Raw genomic sequence first — 14,508 nt, forward strand, 5'->3', positions numbered from 1 at the left:
TGATTCTTAAACATTTTATTTTAAAATGTTCCATGCTGTTGCTGAAATTTGTAAAGACTCTGTTTATACAGGATCCAGCACATTTTCTGCATTGCTACTGTAAAGCCAACCATCAGAGGGAGGACAAGTTTATTAGCAAGTTATTTTCCCAGAGTTGTATGTCGGAGAAATCAATGTGACTGATGCATAGATGAAGAAATTAGCTACACTTTTAATGTTATTGATTAATTTACCTACTTAATTTCAAGTTCAATTAGGAACAGGTGGTGGTGGTGACAAAGCAATATTTGCGAAATAGCAATAATAAGCACGGCAGTGGAGGCAATGCTGTTTTCATGCACTGTAAGAAGTTGCAGACAATAGAGAAGGAGAGAGCTAAATAAGTTGGCTATTTTTAAAGCATGTTCTTGGTTATCAAAAACACATTTTAAAATCTTCAGGCTTTGTTCTGAATGTAACACGATATCACAGCAACTGTGACACTATCTGTGAACACTGAAAAGTATGTGATGCCTAGGATGATGAGCTAGCAAGTGTGAAAAATTGGGACGGGGGTGAGGGTAATAGGTGCCTATATAAGAAAAAGCCCCCAAAATTGGGACTGTCACTATAATATCAGGACATCTGGTCACCCTAGTGATGCTACCAACTCAACAAAAGCTCCATCAGCTGAAAATAAAGATTACAAATCTGCAAGCAGTTCATACTGTCCTTTAAGCAGTCATCTGGCAGAAACACAACTTTGTCTCTTTTTCTTTGATGTCTAGAGTTCGTACTGTTGAGAATGTCTATACTGCAGTACACCATAGAAAGCCTTTTAAAATCCAATTTTAATTTTTTTGTCCCCTCTATTGTCACCATTAGACAGGTACCACAGCAGTGGAGGTTGATCATTACAACTATCTACGGTCCTAACATTAGATCCTTGGTTCCATCAGTTGGTGTTTGTGCTTAAGGCTTGAGAAGGACCTAATATGTAGCACTCTTTTCATGGCCAGGGCACTTTATAGTTGTTATCCAGTTAATCTTCACAAGAGCCAGGGAATCTGAGATAGAGAAGTTAAGTGCCTTGTCCAAAGCCACTGGTGGGGTCAGTGTGAAAGTAAGGACTAGAATTCAGAATTTTCTGATGCCCAGCCTGTGCCTAAATCTGACTGCTCCCTATATCTCAGTGTAATTTCTTCTTTACCTGAAGTATGTAAACTGGTGAGTGAATGCTTAGCACCTTCCAATTGCCACAAATTATAATCCTAAAGGTCCACTAAAATGCACTCTCCTGTGTGAATGATGGTAGCCAATTAATACACGGCATAGCAAGGTGTGGCGGAGGGAAGCTGGGAGAGATATTTAGTCAAGGCCAGTGGAATTAAAAGAACCATGGCTTCTTTAAATTACATGCAGAGCAGAGAGGGCCTAGGTTTTAAAGGTCTTTCCTGCAAAACCCACATGAAATTCTTTTAACTTGGATGAAGGACTGAGTCAACCCTACTGGGATTTGAACATTTGTTTTCAAGGAATCTGGGTATTTGAAACTTGAGGCTGAGGTTCTACCTCACAAAATGAATATAGAAAAAGTGAGATCTTCTTACACAACAAATTTACTTTATGTGGTTGCAGTCACATCTGTTGACTGGAGTGACAAAAATATTTTTTATTCCTGCTAGTGAAACTGAAGAGACAACACAGTGGAGAGGTTTGGATTCTATTCCTTTTTGTACAGCAACAGAGTTTTAAAGTTTTATTCAGTTACACTTGTGCAAAGCCACTGAAGGCACCTTGGCTTGCACAGGTGTCTTGAGGAGCTAATTTCCCCTATGGAGTCCAGTGCAGGTGAATCAGAAGGAAAACACCAAACCAGACTCAGGTTAGGAAGAAAAACATTTCTACTTGTAAACTAAGCAAGTGGGATGCAGATCTCATTCAGAGACAAACTGAGAACCCCATGATACCACTTTTACAGTCATTTTTCAGAGCAGAACCATGCTTTAAGGCCTTAAGCTATTCCCTCCAGCTAAATCTCTTTATTGAAATGTTCTGCACTAAAGCTTACATACAGAAAGATAATGGTGCAGTCGTTTTTATAGATAATTGGAACGGCAGTACAAAAATGAAGGAGGGAGATTATTCAACACTTAAATGCAATGGGGTTCCAATAATTGAAAAAAGTGGGAACTAAAAGAACCCCTCCTCCAAAAAACAAACCAACCAACCAGCAACTGCCTATCAGACATTGGCTAATATTTCCAAAAAGCTGTTAAGTGATTTAGGAGCTTGAGGCTATGTCTTGACTACAAAAAAGAAGTGTGTGTTTCACATTGAAATAGCTAATTCACTGCAAAATTCTAGTGGAGACAAGACATAAGTTGTTTTTACCTCATTATAGCTAGTCAAGCCCAAGTGGCTATAGGATTGACTTTGACTATGAGTCCATTAGAAATTAGTTTTTAAAAGAGAGAGACAGGATATTTTAAATTAAAACACAGTAGAAGGTGCAAAAAGTTGAACTCAAAGAGAGGTTTTGTGGCCTGCGATGTTCAGGAGGTCAGACAAGAAGATCATGGTGGTACCTGTTGATCTTAAAGTCTATGAGTCTATAATCTGTTTGAATCCAATGCTAATTAAATTGAAAAGTGTCATGTTTTTAGAAGAGAGCTTCATGACAGGATTTATGAACTCTTCTGGATCATTATGTTCTTACCATGATGTGTAAACAAGGGCTGATATGTTTATTTTATTTATAAATATATTATTGTTTTATTTATAGTTATTAAAGGTAAAAAGCAATAATAATATCAGAAATGTCACATCTTTTTTTCTGTAATACTCTTTGGAGAGCTCAATATATGTGAACTGAATTCTCTCTCCTTAACTGAAGGGTAACATAAGATGATGGTGGTGGATCTTTAATAAAGACATCTCTTTGTCCATGTTTCATAACAACTGGGGAATTTTCTTTGTTTGGGGTTTGGGGTTTTTTTTTTTTTTTTTTTGAAAGGAGGGGAAAAAAATTGAAAAACTCACCAACAGCAAACCTTTTCAGCCCTCTTTTATACAATCCCAACTTTATTTTCCCTATGCAGGTCACTATTAGGCAGAACATAAAATTTAATTAATTCTGTTGAACCATCACAAGCAGTTAATTAGTTTCACAATATTTATCTTAACAAAACAAAGTTAGAGAAAAAAATCACAGACCAAAAGTGAAGACTTGCTTAAATACATGAGCTCAGTTGAAAAACAAAATATCTGGTGGTGAGTGATGGAGAAAATGGTCAGTTGGCTCTTGGAAAAATAAATTTGTCAGGCCACTTTTTCTGAGACAAAGTTGTCAACTACTGTATGTCTCAAAGAACAAAATGATTAATTGCTGCATAAGGAAAAGTAATTGGGTGTAAAAGAAAATTCAGGTGCATATTTTTTAGGCAAAGTTCTTAGCCATGTCAGTTAAATAACAGAGTATTAATTCACTTGAAAACTGAAATTTATTGTTTTTAACCTCTGCACTGTTTGAATTGAAGCAAACTTCAGCAAGACATACATAGCAAAAGCACAGAAGAAACTAAGGTCCCCAAGTTCTGCAAACACTTAAATACGTCTCCTCATCTGAATGATCCCACTGAGTTCAAGATATGAATAAAAGGTGGTGTGTGTATCTTTATTTTATATAGATAGGCCTAAGACACAAACAACACATTTGAATCCAGAGTTTAAGTTCCGCACTTTGTGGTGCATGTAGATAAAAGGTTTTGTTTTTTAAATATTTACTAATGTGTCTCTGAAATTAATGCTGGGTAATGCAGACTGAGATGAAGGCAGGGCTGGCTCCAGGCACCAGCATTCCAAGCTGGTGCTTGGGGTGGCAATCTGCAAGGCGCGGCAGTCCCTGTTGTTTTGCCCCCAAGTAGTGCGCCGAATTGCCGCGGCGGACGGTGGGGGCAGTCCGTGTGCCTTTAGGGCGGCATGCACGTTTCCACGGCAGCGGCAATTCGGCGGCAGCTTCTATGTTTAGCTGTCCGCGGTGGCTTCAGCTAAACATAGAAGCTGCCGCTCAATTGCCGCCGCTGTGGAAATGCGCCTGCCGCCCTAAGGGCACACGGACTGCCCCTGCCGCCTGCGGCAGCAATTCAGCACGCTGCCTGGGGCAGCGAAAACTGTAGAGCCGGCCCTGGATGAAGGCTTCCACTTTTAATAGGTCATAACTTTCTTTGTGACTGATATTTCCAAGCTGGATTTAATCTCAGACCCTTTGAGCAAAATCACTGTAATTGCTTTTGAATTCTACTTGCATACATTAAAAAAAACAAAACAACACCCCATGATCCACTCCTCAGTTTTGCATATGTGTAACTCAAATATGTCAGAAGAAATCTTGTTCTAAGCTGTCTTGTTTTGTAGACATTACAAAGATCTATAGCATTAGCCCATTTTATAGGAAATTGGCTTAGTAGCTTCCTGAGCATTTGAAGTTCATCCAGGCACCCTAATATTTATGTTTTCTGCTTGATCTAAATCTAGAGCAGTTCAGAACATTTTAGGTGCAAAGAAGTGTTTTAGCTTTGGATTAGTATACAGTGTGGCACCCTAAATCATCTCAACAATGTTGCTCTACATGAATTTGAGGAAAAAGCAATTCTACTTGGAGTAAAGGCCTGAAATACCACACCACCTTTCTTATTTTACACACACAAAAAGCCTCTTCAAATAGAATTCAATGGGCCAAAGCTTGTGTTTGTGTTTTGCTGATTCAGGGCCTCGTGTAAGGAGATAGGTGGCTTTTCAAACTAGCTTGAATCCAGCATGCATGGGTAACAACAGCCGTGAAAATGCTGTGGGTTTGGGAAGTGTCCAGATACTAGCTCCCCAAAGACAATAACCAGGCAGGCTAATCGCCACCTGGGTGGGTGTCGAGCAACCATTAACAGCCATTGTCCAGCAAGAGAGCTACAATGCAATGACTCAGTTTCACAAGGCCACACCAGGGGAATTGCTCAACCTTGCCTGGTGACTCAGCAATACCCACCAGATGTGCCTGGACTTGTGTTCTCCAAGCATGTGGACTAAAGGTATAAAACAGAACACAGGGGCCCCATGCTTGGCCTTTTGTCCTTCCCCGACCTCTGCTGTAAGCAACTAGTACACTCAGAAGACTGATATCAACAGAGTAGACTGGCCCAGGTTTAAGGGAGAAACCTGTATATTAAGGACTGTAAGAGCCAGTGGGGTGAGAACATTACTTGAGCTAAAAAGTGTCTAGTGCAGGAGTTCTCAAACTTCACTACACTGCGCTTCCCTCTCCCCTTTCTGGCAATAAAAATTACTACCCACCTTAGCCCCACTGCCCTGGGTGTGGTAGGAAGGGGGCAAAGCTGAAGCCCAAGGAAGGGCTTCAGCCCCAGGCAGGGGGCCTGTAACCTGAGTCCCAATGCACAGGGCTGAAACCCTCAGGTTTTGGCTTCAGCCTCAGGCGGTGGGATTCGGGCTTTGGCTTCAGCTCTGGGCCCCAGCAAGTCTAAGCCAGCCTTGGTGACCCCCATTAAAATGGGGTCACAACCAGTTTGAGAACTGTTTGTTGGTCTAGTGTGATAAGGGTTATGGTTTAGATTGTGTGCTTATATATATGTATGTTTTTGGTAACCACTCTGCATTTTTGTCTACCACTTATAAGCTATCTTTTGTAATTAACTTTTTTTTACTGTTTATCTTTACCAATGAGTTTGCCCAAAGTGTGTGGTAAAGCTGCGCAGGTTAACAAAGGCTGGTGTATATCCACTTTCCATTGATGAAGTGGTGAACCAATTAATAAACTTGCATTGCTCAAGAAAGGGACTTGAGCAGAGCAAAATGGTATGTTCCTGAGGTACAAGGCTGGGAACTGGGGAGATTTGGCTGGTGCCTTTGTCTATGTGATTCATGTGTGGTTTTGAGAGCATTCGTGCAATCTAGATGGTTGTGGGGCTCCACATATGGTTGTGCTGAGTGATAACAGCACCTGGAGGGGTTTGCTGCTTGTCACTAGCAAAAGCATTGTGAGAGACAGCCCAGGCTGGAGTGTTAAAGGGGCACAGCAGTCCCGCAGTCCCAGACTGCACTCCAGGGATCCCATCAAAGGGGTGTATTATAGAGCTCTGTAAAATCATGAATGGTGTGGAGAAAGTGCATAAGTATTATTCCCCCCTTCATAATTAAAGGACCAGGGGCCTCCTAGTGAAATAAACAGGCATCAGGTTTAAAACAAACATAAGGAAGTACTTTTTCACACAATGCACAATCTGTGGAACTCATTGCCAGGGGATGCCAGAGGTATAAGTGGCTTCTAAAAAGAATTAGATAGCTGTTGATGGACCTATCCTCAATGAACGTATTAGTCAATATTGTCAGGGATGCAACTCCATGTCCTGGGTGTATCTTAAACCTCTGACTGCCAGAAGGTGGGACTGGATAATGGGATGGATCACTCAATAAACTGTCCTGTTCATTCCTTCTGAAGTATCTGGTGCCGGCTACTCGACTAGATGGACCATTGGTCGGACTCAGTATGGCCATAATTATGTTCTTATACCAATAAAGTCAGTGGGATTATTCCCTCGTTTAAATTTTCTTAGCCAGCTCCTAAACAGTGTCAGTGAAGCCAGTATAATGGAAGCCAATGGAACTATGCTGATTTGCACTAGTTGCTGTTCTGGCCCACTGTGTTCGTCAAGCCTCTAAACGACTGAAGTCATGCAGCTTATAGAACATTCAAACAGTTTCAGAGTGTAATATTTTAGATTTTAAACAGTTAGACCATTAGATTTTTCCCCATGTTCAGCCTAAACTTTCTTGTACTCAACTGTATCAGGAGTAATTAGTTAGACCATCCTTCTTAACCCACCCTAAATAAGCTTCTTTCTTTTGTGGCTTCAAACTTTAAGTATTTGTTGATAGTTATGTTTTCCCCTTAGCTGTGTTTAGCAAAGCAATACATATTTAACTCTAGTTTCTCTAAATTTCTGCAGCCCTTTAATCATTTTTCTTTGGCTTCTTCAAATCCTTTTCAGTTTACTGACCTCTTCCCTTGACCTGAGCAATCCAGAACTGTATACATTCTCTTGTTAGCTGTATGTGCTTGGGAAAAATTACTCATCATGAAAGACAAGTTTCTGGAAGACAGACTTTGAGTGCATTAAATAAATATAAATTTTATTAAAAACACCCACATCTCAGCGTTATCAGGAATGATATAATAATAAACAGCTTTCAAATAACCTGCATTCATTACATTACAATACTTACAGTATTTATAACCATCCTCAGATTTTTATAGACTTACCAAACATTTCATAAAAAATGAGTGAAACTAAAGTTAAAAAAAAAAAAAAAAGGTAGAACATAAGCATGGAAAACACACACAGAAGTTCATTACCTTAGTGTCAAACTGCTAACGTTTCCTACACAAGTTAACCACTAGCTTTAGAAGTGAACTTTACACCACTGTGCGTCAATCAAGATGAAAAATTCATTCAAGTAAAGTTGACACCACTCAGAAGCATCTTCAAGTATGGCTATAGTCAACCTGATAATCCTATACACGCAATTTTATGTCTGCTTTTTCATTCATTCTGAGGCAGGGTTCTGTACACCTAAATTACAGTTCAGGTATTTACAATACATAATTGAATCCCCAACTAAGCTTCCTGCTATTGTTTGCCAGCAGTTTGGCAAATGACAGTGAATGGTATATTAACCAAACATCAACTATGGATGGCATGATGGATATGATTCAAATAAAAAAAAAAATCAAGAGATTAAATTTTACAATGATTTAATTAACCTAATACATAAGGAAATTATAGTTAAGGTTTAAAAAACTTGAAACTCCTGTTTCAATGAAAACAAACATTTTAAAACTTTTTTTTATTTATAGTGGTAAAGCCACATACTAAGAATTTCAAAAATTGCCAGAATATAAATATTTGACCAATAAAACCAAAAGGCCTCCTTTTATTGAATAGAATTAGGTTGTAATTCCGCTAGATAATGTCTTTAGATCATTCTTACAGTATATTGCACAACAAATAGCTAAGTGATGGAGGTTTTCTTGTTTAGGGAAGCCCTCATACAGACTGTACCTTTTTAAAAAAAAATTATTTTATTCATTACAGTATCCCAGAAGCTTGTTTAGAGAGCGATTTGAAACACTCTAGCAAACGGTCACTTGCCAAACCTCTGCCTTACAATTTTCCCTTTAATTAGCTCAGTGCATTCTACTTTCTTTCTTTGTTTGAAATAGGCAAAACAAGTCTAAAACTTTTAAACACTTTCATTACAATAAAAAGAGCTAACAAATTTACAAAATTAGTTTGTTACATCAATACATATACAAGTAAAAGTAGAAGAGGGATTCAAAAGAGAAGAGTTAAATCCCTGAAAAAAATAAAATAAAACCCACAAGAATAATATATTTATTAACCTACAACAGCTTTACATACACACAGGTGACATGTTGGCATAAGGAGAACATGAGCTGAAATATCCCTGAATTTTTAGGAAAAAAAAAAAAGGTTGAAGTTCAAGTTATACTTGCTAAAATATCAAGTACTGAGAAAAAAGGTATTTTTTTCAAAGGCTATGGGGGGCTGGGGAGGTGGTATACAATATTATAAACTTTCACTCTCAGTTCAATATCCTATTGCCAAACTAGTGTTGAGGTATATGACAAGTAGGAACATCACTCAAATCTTTTAATGTATTTTTAGCTCACATTATGATATATTTGTAGCAGGCTGAGTAGCACCATGATGTGAATTCAGCTTCAAACCCAAATATATATATATATATATATATATATATATATATGTGTGTGTATATATATGTTTGTGTGTGTGTGTATATATATATGTATATATAATTTTTACAGTACTAAAATACTAAAGCATTGCATTAAAAAAGAAGGTTTTGTTTACAATTTAATTTACTATACAACTTTTGCTTTTTTTTTTTTTTAATAGAAATTAACGATTTAAAACCACCATAGCAAGCCAGCTGCCTTTTCCCCTCCATTTAATCAATGGAATCACACAGAACTAACCCTTCTTCATTAATTTTATGTAGGCATCAGTCTGCTCAATCTTCCTGGAAAAGAGGACACTTACACTGAGAAATGACATACACCACAATTTACATAATTATCAACACAAAAACAATCTGCCATTCAGTTATCTGAAGAGCATACAGATCTTTTAGAAATAGCAGAAACCTAAGCTAACTAGTTGTAGAATCTGTCACATGCTGCTAATTATTACCTGTGGTTAATATAAAATTCTCTCCTTAAAACTGTACTCATTTGAGCAATAAACTTGTCATAATAATTGTAAAAAACTGTTACAGTATAGCTGTGAGAGATGAGCACCAGTAACATGTGTGTTGTGTACTAAAGCATTCCCTTGTATCCAGTAAACCCCATTTCTACTGTAACTGACTTATTAAAAATGGATATGTAGCCCACCAGCAGATGTATGGCTAAAGCCAAAAGTATTTAAAAGCTTTAAAAAAAAATTCTTTGCATTTTAAAATCAAAGTAAACGTTCTTTCTTTCTTTTAATGTCTTAGTACCTTAGCACTGTTCAAGTTGCCAAGCTTAGGTAGACAAAGTGCTTCTGAAACACTATTTAAAAAAAATATCTCTATATATATTATTGTCCCTTATCCAGGACTTGACTGGATGAGCAAAATCCAGACGTCTTTAATTCCCATATGTTAAAAAGTAAGCGTGTTTTAGTAACAGGCAAATTTGATACAAACATGAATGAAAAGGTCCCCCCTGTTGTTCAAGGATATTTGAATACACCATTAACATTTTAATCTATTATAAAGGCATTAACTGTTCAACGGTTATAATAAAGACACCATTTTCTTAGATAGCACCATGTTTTAGAATATCCAAACAAATTCAGTGTTTTGCTGTCTATTCATTATGTTCTATATGTATCTATTTTGTTAAATAAAATCAAGAGACTATTAAGATTACAGTAAAAACTGCATGTTAAAAAGCCATAATTCCAGTATTTCAGTACATCATAGATTCAGCACCAGATGGTATTTTAAGATTCCTGCTGTTGTAATACTACAGTATTTTATTTTTTTGCTCCTGTTCCATGACTATGCAAAGTTGATATTATTAAAAGTGGTCACAGATGTGCAAAACTGTAAGGAAAAAAGTTAAATTTGCAGATTCTCTCCTCCAGTAATGGAGCCAGTGTTTTTAAATGCAAATTGTGAAACACTTTTTTTGTTTTTGTTTTTGTTTTTTTGCATAGGATGCTTTGGTCTTGTTTCCACATGCCATCTGTGACCACTTACAAGTCAGTGGAAAATAAGTGTGGTGGTAAGATTACCTCTTTTTGCTGGTGTGCTGAGGTTTTTCCACTGACAAGTTTAATGAAAATACTGTTTCTTTCCCTGCCCATCCCTCCCTGCAACCTAAATGAGAACTATTCGATTGACAACTTGTTTTTTAAAATGAGGTAACCAACAAAGGTGTGAAGTTATATATATCTGTTGTAAGGCCCTGTAACCCGTGTAAAGGCATATGGAGATGTAGTTACTGTGGAGTTTGTGGTGACTGACATAGTCCTTTGTGCAAGAGACTTGACGAAGCGCACGTATGTTGGTTCTGAGGGTTCGTGTGATTCAGTAGGCTCCCGCTTTGATTTTTTGCCATAAGATTTTTGAGGCACGTAATCGGGACCATACTTTTCACACTCCTCTTCTTTTTCTCTTGCCTTCTCAGCCATCTTTGCCTCCCACAGAGCCAGACCATGTTTTGGCTCATTCATACTCTTATGTTGATAGAAGACAAGTGATATCCTGGTGGGATGGTTCCTGTTGGGATTTTTCAAGGGGGTCGTTGCATGGAGCTCCCGTTTTGCACATTCAATGAGAATTGACCCATGAGATGGGGCAACTGCCACTCCTCCAATATCTGCATCCAGAAAGCTGTGCTCGCTATCTGACCAGACATCATCAGGATCCTCTGCTTTTTCTGGATTCAGACTATCAGTTTTATTTAAACCATGTTGGGGAGTAGTCCTATCGTGGTTAAGACCTGGAAGCATATTAGACAACCCATTAGCTGTGTGTGAAGTCATTTCACTATCCTTATTTTGGAGATGTAGTGAATGAGGAGGACCACTGAATATACTTGAAGCTGAGTGGTAATCATGTGCTAGATGTGAAGGTGGATGTAGGGGATGTTCACCATTTTTATTCATGGAAGTATAGTCCACACTTGGATTACTAAAATTAGATTTTAATCTTGAGGCAACATCCATAAAGTGGCTGTCAGCCTCAAGGGTGGAGTAAGGGGAAAAAGACCCTGCGTGGTGTACATTTGGTCTATTGGTGCAATTATTAAAAGAGTCGACCTGCATATTTTGGTTTCCATAATTCAAGTACTTGGAACCCAAACTCTGGTTATTCCCAAGTCTATGCTGGTATAGTGTATGAATGGGTGGCAGACTTAGTTTAGGTAAAGGGTCTTGGCTCTGATACCTATAGAAGTCCAAGTGTTGAGGTTGTGAAGGATAGGAACCCAAGTAAGAGGGGCAGTTGTCCATAGGCATGTTTCCATTGCATTGGTAAGGTGGATATTGGTTATTTTGACTTAGTGATCCTGAATAAGGGTTCATAGGACTGGAAGAATTCAAATAAGACCCTGAAGGTTGTGATGAGGTTCTATAAAGGTTTATGGGGTTGGACCCTCCATAGAGATCTGAAGTGTATGAAGAGCTTGGATGAGCATTGGCTGGATTAGGCAGCCTCATGTAAAGGTTGGCAGGACCTGAACCAGAGTAAGAGCTGACAGGGTTTGACTGAGGGCTGGTAGCGAGAGTACGCTGTTGATGTTGCTGCTGTTGTAGCATGGCTGGTCCTGAAAGACGTAAAAGATCTGCAGATGGGAAAACAAAAAAAATATTTTACATTGTCTCTAGATGAAAACACCAAAGCAATTTCCATTAAATTTCCCACATAGATTAACAGAAGGATCCCTTTCTAGAAACACAAATACAATTCCTCTTACAGTTGACTAAACACTTCTACTTTTCCAAGTTTCTGGCAAGATGATATGTGAAAACTTGGAACAAAAGTCATAATGTGACCTGTCCTAGAGAAGAGTCATATGAAATATAAGGGCTAAATTTTCAAAATTTGTCTACATCTTTCCGAAAGTGCGGCCAGCACATCCTTCAGCCTGTCCCGCCTCCCGACGCTGCCATTGGTCTGGAGCGGCGAACCACAGCCAGTGGGATCCGCAATCGGCCAAACCTGCGGACATGGCAGGTAAACAAGCTGGCCCGGCCCGCCAGGGTGCTTACGCTTTTGGGCCGCATGCCAAAGGTTGCCGATCCCTGCACTAGCCTGATGCAAACACAGACCCAGGTCTGAACCACGTCCCCCACAAGCTGCAGGCTTAACTGAAAACAGCTTAAGGAGTGCTCCTCTCTCCAGCACCCAGATACCCAGCTCCCAGTGGGGACCAAACCCCAAATAAACCCATTTTACTCTGTATAAAGCTTATACAGGGTAAACTCATACATTGTTCGCCCTCTATAACACTGGTAGAGAGATATGCACAGCTGTTTGCTCCTCCACGTATTAATTACTTGCTCTGGGTTTATTAATAAGTTAAAAGTAGGATTTAAGTGGTTCCAAGTAATAACAGACAGAACAAAGTAAATTACCAAGCAAAAAATAACAAAAACACGCAAGTCTAAGCCTAATACAGTAAGAAACTCATTACAGATGAAACCTCCCCCTCCCCCCCCACCCTGAGATGTTCCAATAAGCTTCTTTCACAGACTAGACTCCTTTCTAGTCTGGGCTCAATCCTTTCCCCTGGTACAGTCCATGTTTCAGCTCAGGTGGTAGTTAAGGGATTTCTCATGACTGCAGCCCCCTTTGTTCTGTTCCACCCCCTTATATACCTTTGGCACAAGGCAGGAATCTTTTGTCTCTTTGGGTCCCAACCCCACCTTCTAAATGGAAAATCACCAGGTTTAAGATGAATTCCAGTACCAGGTGACATGGTCACATGTCCGGTGAGATCCCAAGCCTTCATTACTTCTTGCAAGTAAACAGAGCCATCTACAGTCAATTGTCCTAGTTGATGTGAGCCATCAAGATTCTAAACCACCATTAATGGCCCACACTTTGCATAATTATAATAGGACCTCTGAGTTATACTTAATATTCCTAGTTTCAGATAGAAGAACGATACATTTATACAAACTGGATGATCACACTCAGTAGATTATAAGCTTTATAATAATACCTTACAAGAGACCTTTTGCATGAAGCATATTCCAGTTACATTCTATTCACACTCATTAGCATATTTTCATAAAATCATATGGAGTGCAACGTCACAATCATGTCTACTGCTTTTCTCCATCCACTAGGCCAGTTGCCTTGTCAAAGAAGGAAATTAGGTTGGTATGATATGATTTGTTCTTGACAAATCCATGTTGTCTATTACTTACCACCTTATTATCCTCTAGGTGCTTACAAACTGATTGTTTGATAATTTGTTCTAGTATCTTTCCTGATATCAGTCACACTGACTGGTCAATAATCCCTCTCTGTTATCCCTTTTAAAGATAGACAGGGGTGGCTCTAGGTATTTTGCCGCCCCAAGCACGGCAGGCAGGCTGCCTTTGGCAGCTTGCCTGCGGGAGGTCCCCGGTCCTGCGGATTCAGCGGCACGCCTGCGGGAGGTCCGCGGGACCAGCAGACCCTCCGCAGGCATGCTGCCGAAGGCAACCTGCCTGCCGCCCTCGCGGCGACCGGCAGAGCGCCCCCTGTGGCTTGCCGCCCCAAGCACTCGCTTGGCGTGCTGGTGCCTGGAGCTGCCCCTGAAGATAAATGCTATGTTTGCCCTTCTCCAGTCCTCTTGGACCGCATCCATCCTCCATAGGTTCTCAACGATAACTGTTAATGGTTCAGAAATTGCTTCAGCTAGCTCCTTAAGTACCGTAGGATGAATTTCATCAGGCCAGGCTGCCTTGAATACATCTAACTTATCTAAATATTCTTTAACCTGTTCTTTCCCTATTCTGGCTTGCATTTCTTTCCCCTTATTAATATTGTAAGTCAAGTCTCTGGTCACAATTTACTTCTTTAGTGAAGATGGAAGCAAAATAGGCATTAAACATCTCAGCCTTCTTGATGTCTTCCGTTATTAGCGCTCCTTTCCCTAATTAGAAGACCTACACTTTCCTTTGTCTCTCTCATACTGCTAATATATTTATAGATCCTCTTCCTATTGCCTTTCATGTCCCTGGCTAGATGTTATTCATTTTGTGCCTTAGCCTTTCTGATTTTGGAGGTACAGGCTTGTGTTATTTTTTTGTACTCCTTGTTAGTAATTCATCTATGTTTCCATTGTTTTGTAGGATTCCTTTTTTATTTTCAGATAATTAAAAAGCTCCTAATAGACATGCTGGTCTTTTACTATTCTTCCTCTCCTTTGCA

The 14,508-nt window shown here is 39.2% G+C and overlaps 1 protein-coding gene and 1 long non-coding RNA gene across 5 annotated transcripts in view; one reads left to right on the top strand and one right to left on the bottom strand.

The window, feature by feature from the left end:
• The window catches only part of LOC120406328, a 77,382-nt gene that overhangs the window by 15,109 nt on the left and 47,765 nt on the right, over positions 1 to 14,508 (top strand). The window lies entirely within an intron of this gene.
• TET2 (tet methylcytosine dioxygenase 2) overlaps positions 8,858 to 14,508 on the bottom strand; it is a 90,384-nt gene continuing 84,733 nt past the window's right edge. For 3 of the 4 annotated variants that reach the window (XM_039540995.1, XM_039540993.1, XM_039540994.1), the window contains one exon: positions 8,858 to 11,926. In XM_039540995.1, the coding sequence (XP_039396929.1) occupies positions 10,524 to 11,926 (1,403 nt within the window). In that variant the 3' untranslated portion in view covers positions 8,858 to 10,523. The remainder of the gene's footprint in view (positions 11,927 to 14,508) is intronic. The other variant, XM_039540996.1, reaches the window with a different exon arrangement.

Source organism: Mauremys reevesii, linkage group 5 (assembly GCF_016161935.1).
Source record: "Mauremys reevesii isolate NIE-2019 linkage group 5, ASM1616193v1, whole genome shotgun sequence".
Taxonomy (NCBI): domain Eukaryota; kingdom Metazoa; phylum Chordata; order Testudines; family Geoemydidae; genus Mauremys; species Mauremys reevesii.